The 14,479-nt window shown below is 43.8% G+C and overlaps 1 protein-coding gene across 2 annotated transcripts; it reads right to left on the minus strand.

Moving 5' to 3' along the window:
• Positions 1-3,176: 3,176 nt before the first annotated feature.
• HSD17B2 (hydroxysteroid 17-beta dehydrogenase 2) lies at positions 3,177-13,876 on the minus strand. 2 transcript variants are annotated; one of them, XM_030956075.1, is made up of 5 exons: positions 13,583-13,876; positions 8,396-8,608; positions 7,890-8,075; positions 5,223-5,360; positions 3,177-3,800 (listed from the first exon to the last, which is right to left on the minus strand). In XM_030956075.1, exons 1-5 carry the CDS (start codon positions 13,839-13,841, stop codon positions 3,442-3,444), a joined length of 1,155 nt encoding a protein of 384 aa, XP_030811935.1. In that variant the 5' UTR covers positions 13,842-13,876; the 3' UTR covers positions 3,177-3,441. The 2 variants fall into 2 exon arrangements, with proteins under 2 accessions (XP_030811935.1, XP_030811937.1); XM_030956077.1 differs by lacking the exon at positions 5,223-5,360.
• Between the last annotated feature and the right edge of the window lie 603 nt (positions 13,877-14,479).

Here is a 14,479-nt window from a genome sequence, read left to right on the forward strand (position 1 = left end):
AACGTCCCCACCACAGCCAGTCAGTGACACAACCCCAAAAATTCACAATATTTCACCCATCTTCCCCAGCCTGCAATGATGCAGGCATACACCAGGCAGGGCTGTCAGCAGGGGCCCCACAAAGAGGGGAAATGGAGCCAGAATAAAAGAATTTATAAAAACAAATTGCTTTGTAACTCACCTTGTGTGTCCCCAGAGCCGCATATCCTCAAACCAGCTCCTCACGGGAGGGAAGGGATGAATGCAGAGCAGGAGAGGGGCACCCCCAGGACTCCAGCCAGGGAATTCCTTTGTAAAAAGCATCCTACAGCATTTACTTCTTGGTCACAGACTTCAGTCCAGAGGCTGGATCAGAGGGGTGTGTATAAAACCTGCTCTTGAATCATGATTTCCATAGTTTATAACCCCTTTTTACTCTGTACCATGTGTTTGTAATATATCCACACTTGATTTCTGTGGGGCATCATGTGATGTTTTAGTCTATTATTCACCATCCTTTTTTAGGGCCACAGCCAATTCCTTCAGTTTCTCAGATGCTTTTCCTCGCACCATGTGCATTTAAAAAAATCTTATCTCTGAAAGAAGCCCAAAATAGGCCTCTTTTTCTTTAAAAAAATCTTCTCTTTGAATAGACCCAAATCACAAGAATTCATTTGGGGTTTTTAATACAACAATTTCCACTGCTAGAACCCAACATCCTCTCTTCCCACTCCCCAAATATTTTGTACCAGATCAGCCTTTATGGCAAGCAAAGCACCATCACACCCAGACATTTGTCCTTGAGACCATGAACCAGTGTCAGCACTAACATCCACCTGGCCTTGCTGGCCACAAATACCAAAAATTTATTCTGCAGTTCTGCTTCTCACAGTTGGGATTATTTGCAATGCAAGCAATTAGCAAAAGAAATTTACTTCTAATACTACAGCCCGTTAAATGACACATAATTCAATAATGTGTTACAACAGAATTATCTTTAAAACACAAAGCAAGATCCCTGTAGGAACAAAACAATAGCAATCTTTGATATTGCAATTATCAGAGACCTGCTAAAATATCTTTGTAGTTAGGTGAAGAAACATAAAATGACTATTTAGAACAGAAATTTCCTGGGAAATAAAAGTTTAAAAAATTAAAATGAAGTCAAAACTTCCAAGCAAATGGCTAATTTAATATGTCTGCAATGTGCAAGATAATATTCCTATTAGGAAAGTCAATGGGAGAAAAAAAAATTACATTTTATAACCAGAGCCAAATAACAAAGCAACAATTAAAGATTGTTATGAAGATTGCTAAGCAAAGGAGCTGAGTGACTGCTAAGACAAATTTCACTTGTATAGTGTGCCTAAGGGCAAAATTCCAGCCCTCAGAATTTGCACCCAAATTGGGTGTGAAGGGAAAACCAGCCACCTGCATCCACGATGGAGATGGAGATAGGCTCCCTGGCAGTGAGCTCCCTCAGCCTGGGGCAGCCAGAACTCCCAGGCTGGCACCCAGCACAGCCCCAGCTCCACACTCACCTCTCCTTCCTGCTCACAAGCTGCCTTCGAGCCAGCTGGGAGCACATCCTGCCCAAAACTGGGCAGCAGCTGCCATTTGTCCTCTTCCCTGGAAAAGCTCCCCACCCTTCCCCCTCAGCGCTCTCCTGCCGTGGGAACAAGGCAGGGGATGGAGCGCCGAGCCCCAAAAAGCACAAAAGGTGAGATGAGACAGAGTCACAACCATCTGGTTACTAAATATTATATTGTTTTATTACACGTTTTTGTTGACATGTAAAAAAATGAGGGAAGTAGATAAAGGAAGAAATTGGGAGAGAGAGAGAGAAAAAAATAGTCTCAGATTTCCTGAGTTCAAAACATTGAGTACACTTCCTCCAAGGAAAGCAAAAGTCTGCAACCAGGACACTGATACAAACCCACCAGTGATAAACTTCAGTAGCAAAAGCAGCTATTGTGACAAAGAGTACAGGACAGGAGGGTTCCCCCACTGGAGCACAGAGTGAAATGATGGCCCCAGCCCTCTGGGCATCCTCTGTGCATCTACAGGAGGCTGGCACTGATGTGACAGACACAGGACAGTGATGGAATAAATATCATAGTTGCAAATTAAACAGTGATTTTGTCCAGGTGGGTGCCAGAGCACATTGCACAAGTAGGGTTATGACAAAATTTGCTCATGAATGAAAGCAAAAATTTGTGGCTACATTTAAAGCTCAGAATGTGATCACTTTCAGTTTTTTATCACTGGAAAAGAAATGCATCTTTTCAAAGACAGGACACATGGCCAAACCATGGGAGTCAGGGGGATGAGGATTTCTTTCAAAATATCACAGCCTTTCAAAGCCCAAGGATGTGACAGACAATGCAGAAAGGGAATAAGGCAGGAAAAATACAGGTGAGTTGCCCAAGCACTTGCCATGGGTGAGTGGAGGGAGGGCGCCTGGTGCTCCTGGGATGAAATTAGGGAAGGGGAGGGACCCCAGTCTATCAGAAGTTGGACACTGGACTCCAGCAAAGCCACATGAAGATTGACTGATCCTGGATGAGTGAGCACAAGCTCCCCCCAAAGCAGAGAGAGACACAAGAAAGTATCAGAAAAAGTGGGCAAAATCATGAATTTTTGTAAACTCAGACTTGAGTAAGGAATTGTACAAAAAGCAGAAGTGACATCAGAGTTTACTCACAATTAGATAAGCACAGGCATACAGGCAATGCACAGAATGACCCAGACAGGCCAAATTAGCAGCTGATACACCCACAATGACTATTTTTAGTACTGTAGGAAGGAAATTGTTTATCTCTTCAAAAAGATCTTGATCTATTTGCATTCGTTCCCCCCCCAACCAATTTATGTTGCTTATTCTAGCAAAGAGAACACAATACAAACTTCAAAACCATACACCATGCATTGAAACTGAATGTATACATTACAAAACTTGGGGGGAAAAAGGACAATTATTTCTCAGGTTCAACAGCAACAGAATGAAAACACCAGACCCCAAACATATTAGGCTGAAGCTGTAGAGAAAAAGACTTGCATTACACAGTTCTAAGTCTCTTCAACAACAGGAATATATTTAACTTTTTACAAGATTTAAGGTTGGTGACTCTCTAGAGGTTTTTGTTTTGCTTTAACAAAACATGCTCTGCATTTCTCTGCATGTTGGTGATGCCCTTAGAAGCAGACAGGAATTATTTCATGAGGTACCTTACACAGAAAGCAGGACACAAAGACAACAAGAAAACACTGAAATTCCTTAAAAAATGCCCCATCTGGGAATAGCTTTCTATTTATGCTTATCCACAGCTTTTCCCAAACATGACTCTCAACACAAAGATTTAATGTTAATGCAACTTAACAAAGAGAGCACAATAAGCAGCAGTGTCTGTCCAGAGCTCTTCCCAGCTACCTCATCCAGTGAGATAAACACCAGTGGGCACCTCAGAGGTTCTTGCCTTCATTTCCTGATGCTCTCAGCTGCCTTGGGACAGAGCCAGCACTCAGCACCTTGCTGATGAAGAAGTCGTAGAACCAGAGGGGGAAGCAGCAGAAGATGCAGAGGGGGACGTAGGCCCCCTTGCCAGGGGTGTAGAGGCCCTGGGGTCTCCTGGCCAGCAGAGCATGCAGGACAGAGCCCAGCACTGGGGACAGGTCAGGGGCACAGTGGGAGGGCAGGTGGAGCAGGTAATTCCTCAGCCCCAGGAGATATTCCTCCCCATAGGCCTGCCTGGTGTCTGCGGGGAGGTTCTCCATCAGCTCCTTCTCCTGTCTGTCCCACTGCTCTGCCGTGCCTTCAATACCTGCAGGAGCAACATCACAGGACAGCAAGTGGGTTTGGGGCTGGATTTAAAAGAAATAAATCTGTAATTAATAGGCAGAGTTGATCTAAATGGGGCAGTGAAGAACAAACATCACAGCTGGTCAGCAGCCAGTGGTTTTAGCTGGAAGAGGAGGAAAAGCATGAGTGCTTTGTGCTACACAAAAAGCACAAAGTTCACGCCCCATTTGGCTCCCTGCTCTTCCTAAAAATGCTCTGTCACAGCCAAATCAGCATTTTTTCTTTCTCCCTCCTCCCCACTTTGTGATTCTGTCCTGATTCATTTTGTGGAGGTTTCCAATCAGCATTTATTATAAACAACTGAGGACAGGCAAACTAAGATGAACAGGATTCACTTGGGTTGGCCAAGTGCTAAGCTGCCCTTTCACAGGAGACATTAGTATTTCAATAACCAGTTTCCTGAAGGATTAGCATTCTATTAGGGCAGATTTAGAACTGAAATTTAATCTATTTGTCCACCCCATCTGCATAATGTAGGAATGAAAGCAGGGGCTTCTCCAATGCAATTATTGCCTAACTACCAAAAATTAAGCATTACAATAAAGAAAAATCTTTTTTTAAAATATTTAAATCTCAAATCCCAGGACTCAATTTTACCCATAAACCTGAGAACAGCTAAGCAGGACCCTGAAGGTGAAGCCTCAGGCAGGTTCCACTGACCACACAAAGCTGTCAGAGCCCAGAGCCTCTTCGCAGGAGGGGAAGCATTCAGGGAAATTACATTTTATGGAAAAGACCAACTTGATTTACACTGACATAAAACATGCTCTGGGCAGGCATTGGGTGCAGTGAGGGCATGTGCAGCAGGAGATGAGTCTGGAACCTGGACAGGCTCTGCAAAAAGTGCTCAGTTGAAGGAGGAGGAGAATTTGGAACAGAAAGCAGCAGGAGCACAGGGGGAAGGAGTGCATAGGAGAGACCAGAGGATATTGACAGCAGGCAAGCAGGGTGACAGGTATAGCTGCAGATACTGCCATGCCAGAGCAGCCCAATAAAGAGAGCTCTGATAGTGAGGAAGGGAGGAGTGATGTGGAACCTGAAGCTCCCAAGCAGGACAAGGGAGCCATAACACTCAAACTGGGCACACAGTGCTGCTCCATTCATCAGCTCCAACAAAGCTGGGGCAAAGGGAAGGCACCAACTGCCTGAATGCTGCCCTGTCTCAGAGCAAAGACAACTCTGCCCAGGAGCGGGGAGGCAGGCAGCGTGCAGAGCTGGAGGGAACATCTCTCACCAAAAACACTGAACTTCATTACCACAACCCACATTAAGAATGGGGAAAAACATCCAACCCCTGAGAATCACTCAGGGCTCTGTTTGAAGCTGCTGAGCTACAGGGAAGGAGGAGAGGCAGAAAGAACAACCTGAAATGTCAAGCACCAACCTGTTCTGAAACCTGATGGATGAATTGCCATGACTTTAATGCCCCATTTGGAAAGCTCTTGCCTCATTACTCCAGAAAACATGGACAGAGCTGCTTTGGATGCCCCGTACGCTGCATACCTTGGTAGTGGAATGCCTCCTGCAGGAGCAATAGAAACCTGATAAACCTCAACAGTGGCTCTTCCCAGCCTTTATTTCCATGATTTAGAGGGGAGATTATAGCACAACCAAAATTATGCCTCTCTCCCTGAGGTTAAAGACAAGGCAGTGAGGGAATCACTTCTTGCTAGAGGTTAAAAAAGAGTGAAAGTTGTAAATGAGCAGTTACAGCAGTTATGCTCAGTAACACCTGCTAAGACACCTTGTAGGGCAGGAAAAATAAACTGGACTGCATTTAAGGGTAAAAACTGCTGAAAGTTATGACTGTTGATTTGAGAAACACAGAATGATTTAGTTCATATAAATAGTGAAGCAGTAGTTTTATACTCCCGTTCTTGTCACTGTAACACAAATTTCAAGCCCCTGCAATAAACCACAGTTAGAACAAGGTAAGTAATCTCAATTCTAGTGTTATCAAGCAAACTTTCTTTTCTGTTCTTTCCAGAAAGGCCAGAGAAAATAATGCAGGAGTGAGGAAAACACAAAGCTGGAATCACATCCCATGAGTGACTGGACTCCCTGACAGCTCCCAGCAGAGAAGCAGATCCCCTGCCTATAGTTATATAGTTATCTTTTTTAACCCCAGAAACATTGGTTCAGATGGGAAAGCTAGGAGAACATCCAGTACATTTACAAAAACAAGCTTCCAGAGAACAGTATCTTCCAAATGTAGAGCTTTCTTCTGTCCCAAAAACTGGCAGGTTGTCACTTTTTCAGTGCTAGAAAAATACAAACATGCTTTGATTTGAGCTTCTTCTTCAGCCCTCCCACTTCCCCCGCAAGGTTGGTGTTGTCACCACACAGGTTTAAGATCTTCACATCCACCACAGGCTGTGCTGGGAGGAGGGAACAGAATGGACAATCCTTTCCTTGAGGCACATCCTCCTTCTCCTGCCTGCATGGGCAGCTGGGCACATCCTGCCTCTGTTTCACATGCTACACACTCATCTCAATGTGCCTGAGTATTTAAAGGAAAATACCTCAGATCCAGGGGATTTTCAGGTAAGCCACTGGTGCTATTGGGTATTGTACTGGGATGACCAAGGCATGACAGGAGCTGTTTACACAGAGCCATTCCCTTGAAGAAATCAGGCCAATTATATGTTAATTATTCTTCCGTATGCATCTGAACAAGCTGGATTGGTTTGAGCCAATTGAATCACACACTTTTCCCTCTGAGGTCAGGCTAACCTGAGCCCAGTTAAATGAGCCCTACACAGACAGGAGTAGATTCAGCACAATGAGACCTCACTAACTTCTCCACTAATGTTTTACCAAAGGACCCCCAGACCCTGAGCTAAGAGGAAACTCTTCACCTAAACCAGCCTGTGTGCAGAACAGCTCTGCAGACAGCTGGAGTTTAAGCAGGGTCATTATCAGCTCCTGTAAGGCCAAACTACTCAGCACAGGGATAAATGCATTTATTCCTTCAAGGCAGCTCAGGGATTCTCACTAGGAATTAAGACATCTGCCCCAAAACACCCACAGTGAGAGCTTCACTTGGGTGCACAGAAGAAACTCTGGCCTCAGAGCAGCAGCAGAAAGGTTCTGATAATTCAGTCCTGATCTCTCAGAGTGTCAGCAATAAACCATGAACACAGACATGCAAATACAGAGCATATCTGGGATTATAAAGAGAAAACAGCTCCAGAGCAGACTGCAGCCACATCCTCAGCGTAAGGGGAGCACCAGGTAACACCTACACAAGTCACCCCAGCAATGCAGCAGGAATCAGGGAGACTCTGGCTATGCAGAAGGGCAAAGGAAAATGTGGGGAGCACATGATCCAGCAAATCCCTAAGAGCTCTTACTCCAAAATACTTTCCAGCAGCATGACCTCCTGCTTCTAGGTCTCACTTTCAAAGGAGCATTCTTGTTCCTCAGCTGTTGGCTACCAGATACTGCATTACTGTATTACATTAGTTCCTACACCTTAGCATCTCAGCTGTTCTCCTGGAATAGAAGATCATGTTATAAAGACATGCATATATATATATATATATAAAAAATTATGGGGAAAGAAATGAAAAGCATATGTTAAAATCCAAAACCTGTTTAAAAATTTTTTCATGGCAAAATACCGTTTTGCTAATAAGTTAGGCCTAAGTATTTCTAAGACATCCAAAATATTTTTAGAGAAATATAGACACACAGCTCCCAAGTTATCAGCAGATATCACAAACTGAGGTGGTCACAGACTTCTGCCTGAACATGTTATAGAAATACCTGTGATGTACCACCCATCTTTATGGAAGCTCACAAAGTTATCTCTCATGGCAAGTAGAACACAAGATCTGAATTTTACTGGGGTTTTTTTGTCACAACACATTTTTAGCCACATTAAACTCTTCTTTAAAGGCTTTTTTTCTGTGAGTAGTGTCCCAAACTAAAGAAAAACCTGGATTTATTACCTTAACATTTATTGCCTGGGTGTACTGAGAACCCAGACTGACAGACACCTTGGTTGGCATTTGCTCCAGGACTTTATTTGGTGCTTTAGCCCACTCACCTGCCATGCTGGACATGTTCACCAGCCTCCCCTGCGATTTCCGCAGCAATGGCAAGAAGGTCTTGGACACCTCCACAGCCCCAAAGAAATTCACCTCCATGCAGTGCCTGTAGGTGCTCATGGGGAGCAGCTCCCCATCAGCAGGGAAGCCCAGGATTCCTGCGTTGTTCACGACGCCCCAGAGCCCTGGGAAGAGGAGAAAGCACAAGGCTGCAACACACCAGGAAAAGAACTCCATAAGGATTACACCAGTGAGCTGGATGGTGACTCCAGGCCAAAACAGAGAGAATCTGCAGATCCACATTCCCCACTCCTTGGCCTGTCCCTACCATCTTCCCATGTCCCAGAAAACAGAAGTCATGGATGGAAATGCCCTGACTGCCCAAGATTTCACCTTGGAAATGTCTTACACACCTAAGCCATGGTGCAGCCAACAGCAAAGATTTGCACCTGCTAAGCTGCTACATCAGGACTTCCATTGTAAAGGGGGGAGAAAAAAGCTGTACCTGCATTTTGCACCTTCTCTGAGACTGTCAGGTAGGCCTCCTTGACCTGAGTGGTGTTGGTGATATCCAGCTGCAGGACAGAGAGTCTCTGGGAACAGGAGCGCCGCAGCTCCGCAGCTCCAGGGCCATCCTTGTTCAAAACCCCAGCAAACACAACAAAACCCAAGCTGTCCAGGTGTTTAGCCAGAGCATGTCCAATCCCAGTGTCACTTCCTGAAAGCATAAAAAAAAAACCTTGGAAAGTAGGTCTGTCCTACACCATCATTAAAAAAATAAATAAATAAAATAAATACACACATTGGAAAGCCATGCAAATATAAAGAGAAATATGAATACAAAGTCCCTGAAATATATATATCAGTAGAAAGAAAGGTTCAGATCTGAGGTTTGAGGAGCTGGACCTTTAAATGTTCCTCAGAGATTGACAGGTTATGTTCTCCTGACTCAGAACTGGTGGATTCAGCTCACCCTCTGCCGCTGACAGATTCTCTGACTTTATACATAGAGAAGAAATAAAGCCCTACTTTGGTTCTATACAAATGTTCAGGCTGAAACCTGATAACAAAAGCGTGTAAGAGAAAAAAAACAAACAGCAAAAAACCCCACCACGCTAATGTTTTAATTTGAAATCTCCAATGGGCAAAGCAATTACAGGGCTTTCAGATTCAAATTCTTGGATTCTATTTCTACCTTCCAAAAAGTAGCATTATTTCATCCACACATCTACCACACAAGATCCCTCAGATAAGCACTTTTTATTACAGACTGTAACCAAGCCAAAACTAAGCAACTGTTGCTTTACCTGCAAAGCATTCCAATGCTTTCAGAACCTAAGAAAGTTTCCAAATGACATTTTTGTGCTAAGTCAGCTATTGAATTCATGCAAATTTGCATCAGAATTTCTCTTATCCTCTCTATCCTCTTCCCAACTTATTTCCAAACTTTGTCTATATAAAGGAATGACCTAGCAGCTGGAGAAAGCACTATTAGAACAAACAAACAATGTTCTTTGGGATCACAATTGTGTAGTTCTTCCCATCAAGTACCAATGAAAGATATTAAACAAATAATTTGATTTACAAATCTCTCCCTGTGACAGAGTATTTTGCTGTTGCTACAGAATAAAAGACAGAATGGTTTGGGTTGGAAAGGACTTGGAAGATCATCTCATTCCAACCCCCTGCCATGAGCAGGGACACCTTCCACTATCCCAGGTGGCTCCAAGCCCCATCCAACCGTTCCTTGGAGATTTCCAGGGATCCAGTGGCAGCCACAGCTTCTCTGGGCACGCTGTGCTAGGGCCTCACCACCTCACAGGGAAGAATTTCTTCCTAATATCTGATCCAGACCTGCTTTCTTTTAGTTTGAAGCCATTCCCCCTTGTCCTGTCATTTCATGCTCTCATCACCAGCTCTCTTGGAGCCCCTTTAGGCACTGGAAGGGCCTCCAAGGTCTCCCCAGAGCCATCCCAGCTCTCTACATCTGTATTCACAGGAGAGGTGTTCCAAGGCCTCTGATCATTTTTGTAGCCTTCTCTGGACTCACTTGAGCAGGTCCATGTCAGAATCCCCCCTCCCCTGCTGCTCACAGGTGTTTGGAAGGAGCCCAGGACACAGTTGGAGGCCTGGGCTGACACAGTGCTGGGTCACATTCAGCTTCTCATCAACCAACACCCCCAAGTATTATAAGTTAATTTTAAGTGTTTTCTCTCCATTTTTCAAAATTCTGGTTTCCATTTTTCCCACCTGCAGTGAAACTTACTCCATAAGGAAAGAAACACATCACCCATGTCCCCACCAAGCCTCCAGTGAAGTGACAGGGAAGGAGTTCATAGGGGCTGTGCTTCAGAAGCTTTAGAGAGGACAAGACTAGGAGGAAAATCAGGAGTTTAATAAATTAATACAGTTTTTACACTGTAAAGCATCAGCCTGTTCCACAACACTGCACCAGATCCTCCACTGTAACTACAGCAGAGAAAGCTCCTGGATGCTGCTGTGCACTGGGATCCAGCATCTCCTGCAATAACAACTCACTCCATCAATGTTCAGTTCCCAAACCCTGGAAACCTGAATGTGAGACAAAGGACTGGAACTCCTGCCAGATATTTTACTATTTTCTTGTTTGTGGAAGAGCTGCAATACTCCCTTCTTAACCCTGCTATAAACTTCTGAGAGTTAGTCTGTGATTTTGACACACCAAGAACAGTATCAGAGTTATTCACAGGTCTGCTCCTACATTCAAAATATGTTGTCAATAGAATTAGACTGCCAGAGACTCATCATAATCATGTTAGATCCCCTTTTCTGGATCCTGTCTTGTAACTGGGGCTTTAGTCCTGACAGGTGAAAAATATTAATTCCAGGTGGCTTGAAGAAAACATGTACTAAATGTCTGAATCAATCAGTGCATCTTGAAAAAGTAGAAAATAATTACTCATGCTCTATTTAATTCCTAGGAAGAAAAAAAATCAGCTTTTTGGCATTTTTGAAGTCTGCAATTTGCTGAAGATGCACCAGAACACTACAAATATCACATGAAGCTTCTCCAGTCCTGACCTGACTGAGTAAACCTGCATTCTTTGAATTCCCTAGAGAGACATGAAGAAGCCTGCAAATATCCCAGACACGACAGATTTCTAAGTTTGGGGTGGGGTGACTTTCCTTCTTTTTCTTTTAGTGAAAACCCCACTTTTAGATCAAATCCTTCCTCTTTCACCATTCCCAGAAAGTACACAGCCACAGCTACATATTACCTCAGTTTTACCATGCAGCTTTAACTTGAAAATGGGCAGAATAAAATGCAACTTGAACTTGGGATGGGCACAGCAATTCCAAGAAAGCAATAAAAGTTGTTTTGATCATTGCCTGATGCTGGGTTTGTTCCCATTTTTTTTTATTCCAAAACAAATATGATTTGAGTTTCAGACCTGTTATTGAAGTCCAGAGAAGATTTACTCTTCCAACTCCTAGAATTCAAAGTCTCCATAGGAGGAAAAAAAAGATAATTCCCTCCAAATCCCACTCCTGCTTCTATGCCAAAAATAATTTGTGGGTTATGAAAAGCCTTATTTTAAGGAAAGCTGTCACTACAGACCCTTTACTGAGAATTTACAATTATTTCATGATGAACATGCACCAAATCACACCCCAAGAACAGAAAGACCAAATTAACTGCAGAAATTTATCCCAAAGCACACAGACTAACCAGGGACAGAATTTCACAACTCCTGTTCCTTCAGATCTTGGTAATAATTTAATTTTTAGAGAAAGTGGCTGTTGCAAGAGGATCCACAGCAGAGTTGCAGCAATGTTTTCAGCCTGCTCACATGCCCACAGTCATCCATGTGAAAAAGCATTCTGACCACTGGGCACAGTTTTTCCCTTATCCTGGTACTCCAGTGAGCTGCTGGCTTAAATAAATAATGCAGAGCAGCAGTGGTACAAGGAACATCCAAAAATGACCAGAACAACACATGGCAGGATCCAGGGAGAGCAGCAGAGCTTGCTCCAGCCTCTGGCCAAAGGGTCTCAAGGATACCTGGCAGCTGCTCAGGACACAGCCATATTCCTCAGCCCTGTGGAGCTGAAAGGCAGAGGGAAAAAGAAAAAATAATTAAAGTCACCAGTTTCCACCAAGTGCCTGCCTGAGGTCTTGTCTAAACTGGAGAAAATGACACCAAAATGTATTGAAAGGCACCTTGCACCTGCAACTGAACAGGGACACGCATCCTGTAGTTGGTATGGGGAAAAATACCAAAATCAGAGCAATTTAACCAAAATATGGGTTGAGTAAAACTTCTGTTTCAGTTGATGGAGGGTTTGATGGATTGCATAGGACTCCTATAAAGACAAAGAGTCTCCTCAAAGGAATCAGCTGTCAGAGATGTCCAAACTTGCATTGCTTCAGGACAGTTGCAGCACAGGTACAAGGAAAGCACATTCCCTGACTGGACTATACCCAAATGTTCCTAACTCCCTTATATTGCTCTAATTCAGATTCCAGAGCACATAAACTCCCAGAGAGTGCTTCTTCCTGAAGATTTGCAGTCTTACAAAGAGCAAGGAGATGCCCAAGTACAAGCACATCCCCTGAGCCTGCAGGTGTGGGAAAGGATTGCTCCCTATTGCCCACACCAACATCCATCCTCATCTGACACACCTGCAGGGAGAAACCCAGATAAACTGCAAGGGGAGCACTTGCTGCTGATCTTGTCCTCTCTCAACTTTTATATTTAATCCCTGTATTAAAGCTTGCTAGGCAAATCTAAATTATTTCCAGGTGTCCCTATAAAACAAAATGAAATTCTGCTAGAAATTGGTATATATAAACCAAAGCAACTTAATTCAGCATTCCAGAGGGGGAAAAAACCACAGAAAATAAAACAAAACCCAGCAAATTAGGAGTGCAAAAAGCAGTCAGCAGGCACTCCAGTTTAAAGGTTTGATTAACACAAATAAGGAACATCTAAATAAACAACACCTAAAGCTTTAGAGGAAGCAGGAGAAAAGCAATAAAACTACAAAAATGCCATCCCTGCAAAATAAAAGTGGGTTTTGAGTAGATCAGAGTGGTGAGAGACTGAATTAATTAGCTCTGAACTTTCTCTGCTAGTGAATAACTCCCTCCTAAACAATTTCAGAGGGTTTCAAAGAGATGGCACCAAACCTCAGTACTGAAATATGTGTATGATAGACACAGTGTGCAGTATGTACACACACACCCCCAAAAGACAACTCTACATCCATAACCAGCACAATTAATTCAAGTAAACAAAAGCAATGAATGAATGTAGTGTTCTGAGGGCTCTCGGGAATTACTGTCTCTCCTAAAAAATTAAACCATCATAAGTATTCCTATGCTTCTTGCACCAGTTAATTTCACAAGTATGTCTAAAAAGCTACTTGTAAAGATTAAATGAGACACTAAAAAATAATAGCATCTATTAAGATGCTTTCCTACTTAATTTCAGAGCACTTATTTACCTGGGAAAAAAAAAAAAAAAAAAACATCTCTGCCGAAGCAAATAAAACAAGCAGAAAAAGATAAAAGGATAAAAGGAACTCTCACAAGCATGCACTAACCCGAGGACAAGAAGTTTTCCAGCCCACTTGTGAAAAAGGCAGGTTTTGTTCATTTCTGTGAGAAAAGGCAGGTTTTTCTCATTTCTGTGCCCTGGCAGCAGCTTACCTGTGATGAGCACGGCTCTGTCCCCCACGGGCAGCAGGTCCCTGTCCCCCAGGCACACGGAGCAGAGCAGGCACATGGCCACAAACACCCCCAGCCCCTGGCCAGCCCCCAGCGTGGCCACACACAGCAAGGCAGGCAGGAGGCTGCAGAGCAGCACCTTTGCTTTGTCCAGCGGGCTCCTCTGGGCCATGGTGACCCCAAAAAGCCTGGTGACACGTGCACAGAGCCAGCCAAGGGGGCTGCTGGCTGCAGCATCCATCAGCAGGGGGGAGCAGGCAGCACTCACCCCACTGCTGCCTGGGTGGAAGCAGGTATTGCTAAATGCAGTGTGTGTTATATAGGAGCAGGGGGTGGGGCAGAGAAAGGGGACTCTGTTTAAAGCTTTGACATAATCTCACTTACCCTTGGCATCAGCAAGGAGCAGGAGCCTTCCTTCCCTCACCTTTCATTCTTCCTGCCTGACAGCTCCACCTTCTGAACAATGTGCTGGCTGGATAATGATTGACAGCACCAGGAATGGACATGATGTAGCAAGCACTGGCTCCAGGAAAAGATTAACTGCTTTTTTTTTTTAATAACTTCAAAGTACACTTTCCTCGACAGTGAGAAAAGGAGCAGTTTCTTTTACAAGGAACAGTTGGGCTTTCCTGCTTAAAAAACTTAGGGTGTAGTTTCAGTGGAACTGGTTTATGATGGGCAGTGACAAAAATGAGTCAGGCCCGGGTTATTTAAACTCTGGAACACAAACTGTCTTGGGCTTTATCACTTATGGATAACCCTCCTCTTTCAACAAAAAGCCCCAAATTACATTCTCTGTTTTAGTGCCTACCTTTGCCTATTTACCTACTCCACATTCAGTAAATTGACATTCAGGGGGTGCTGAGAGCAGATTGCTGG

The sequence above is a fragment of the Camarhynchus parvulus genome, chromosome 11 (assembly GCF_901933205.1).
Source record: "Camarhynchus parvulus chromosome 11, STF_HiC, whole genome shotgun sequence".
Classification (NCBI taxonomy): domain Eukaryota; kingdom Metazoa; phylum Chordata; class Aves; order Passeriformes; family Thraupidae; genus Camarhynchus; species Camarhynchus parvulus.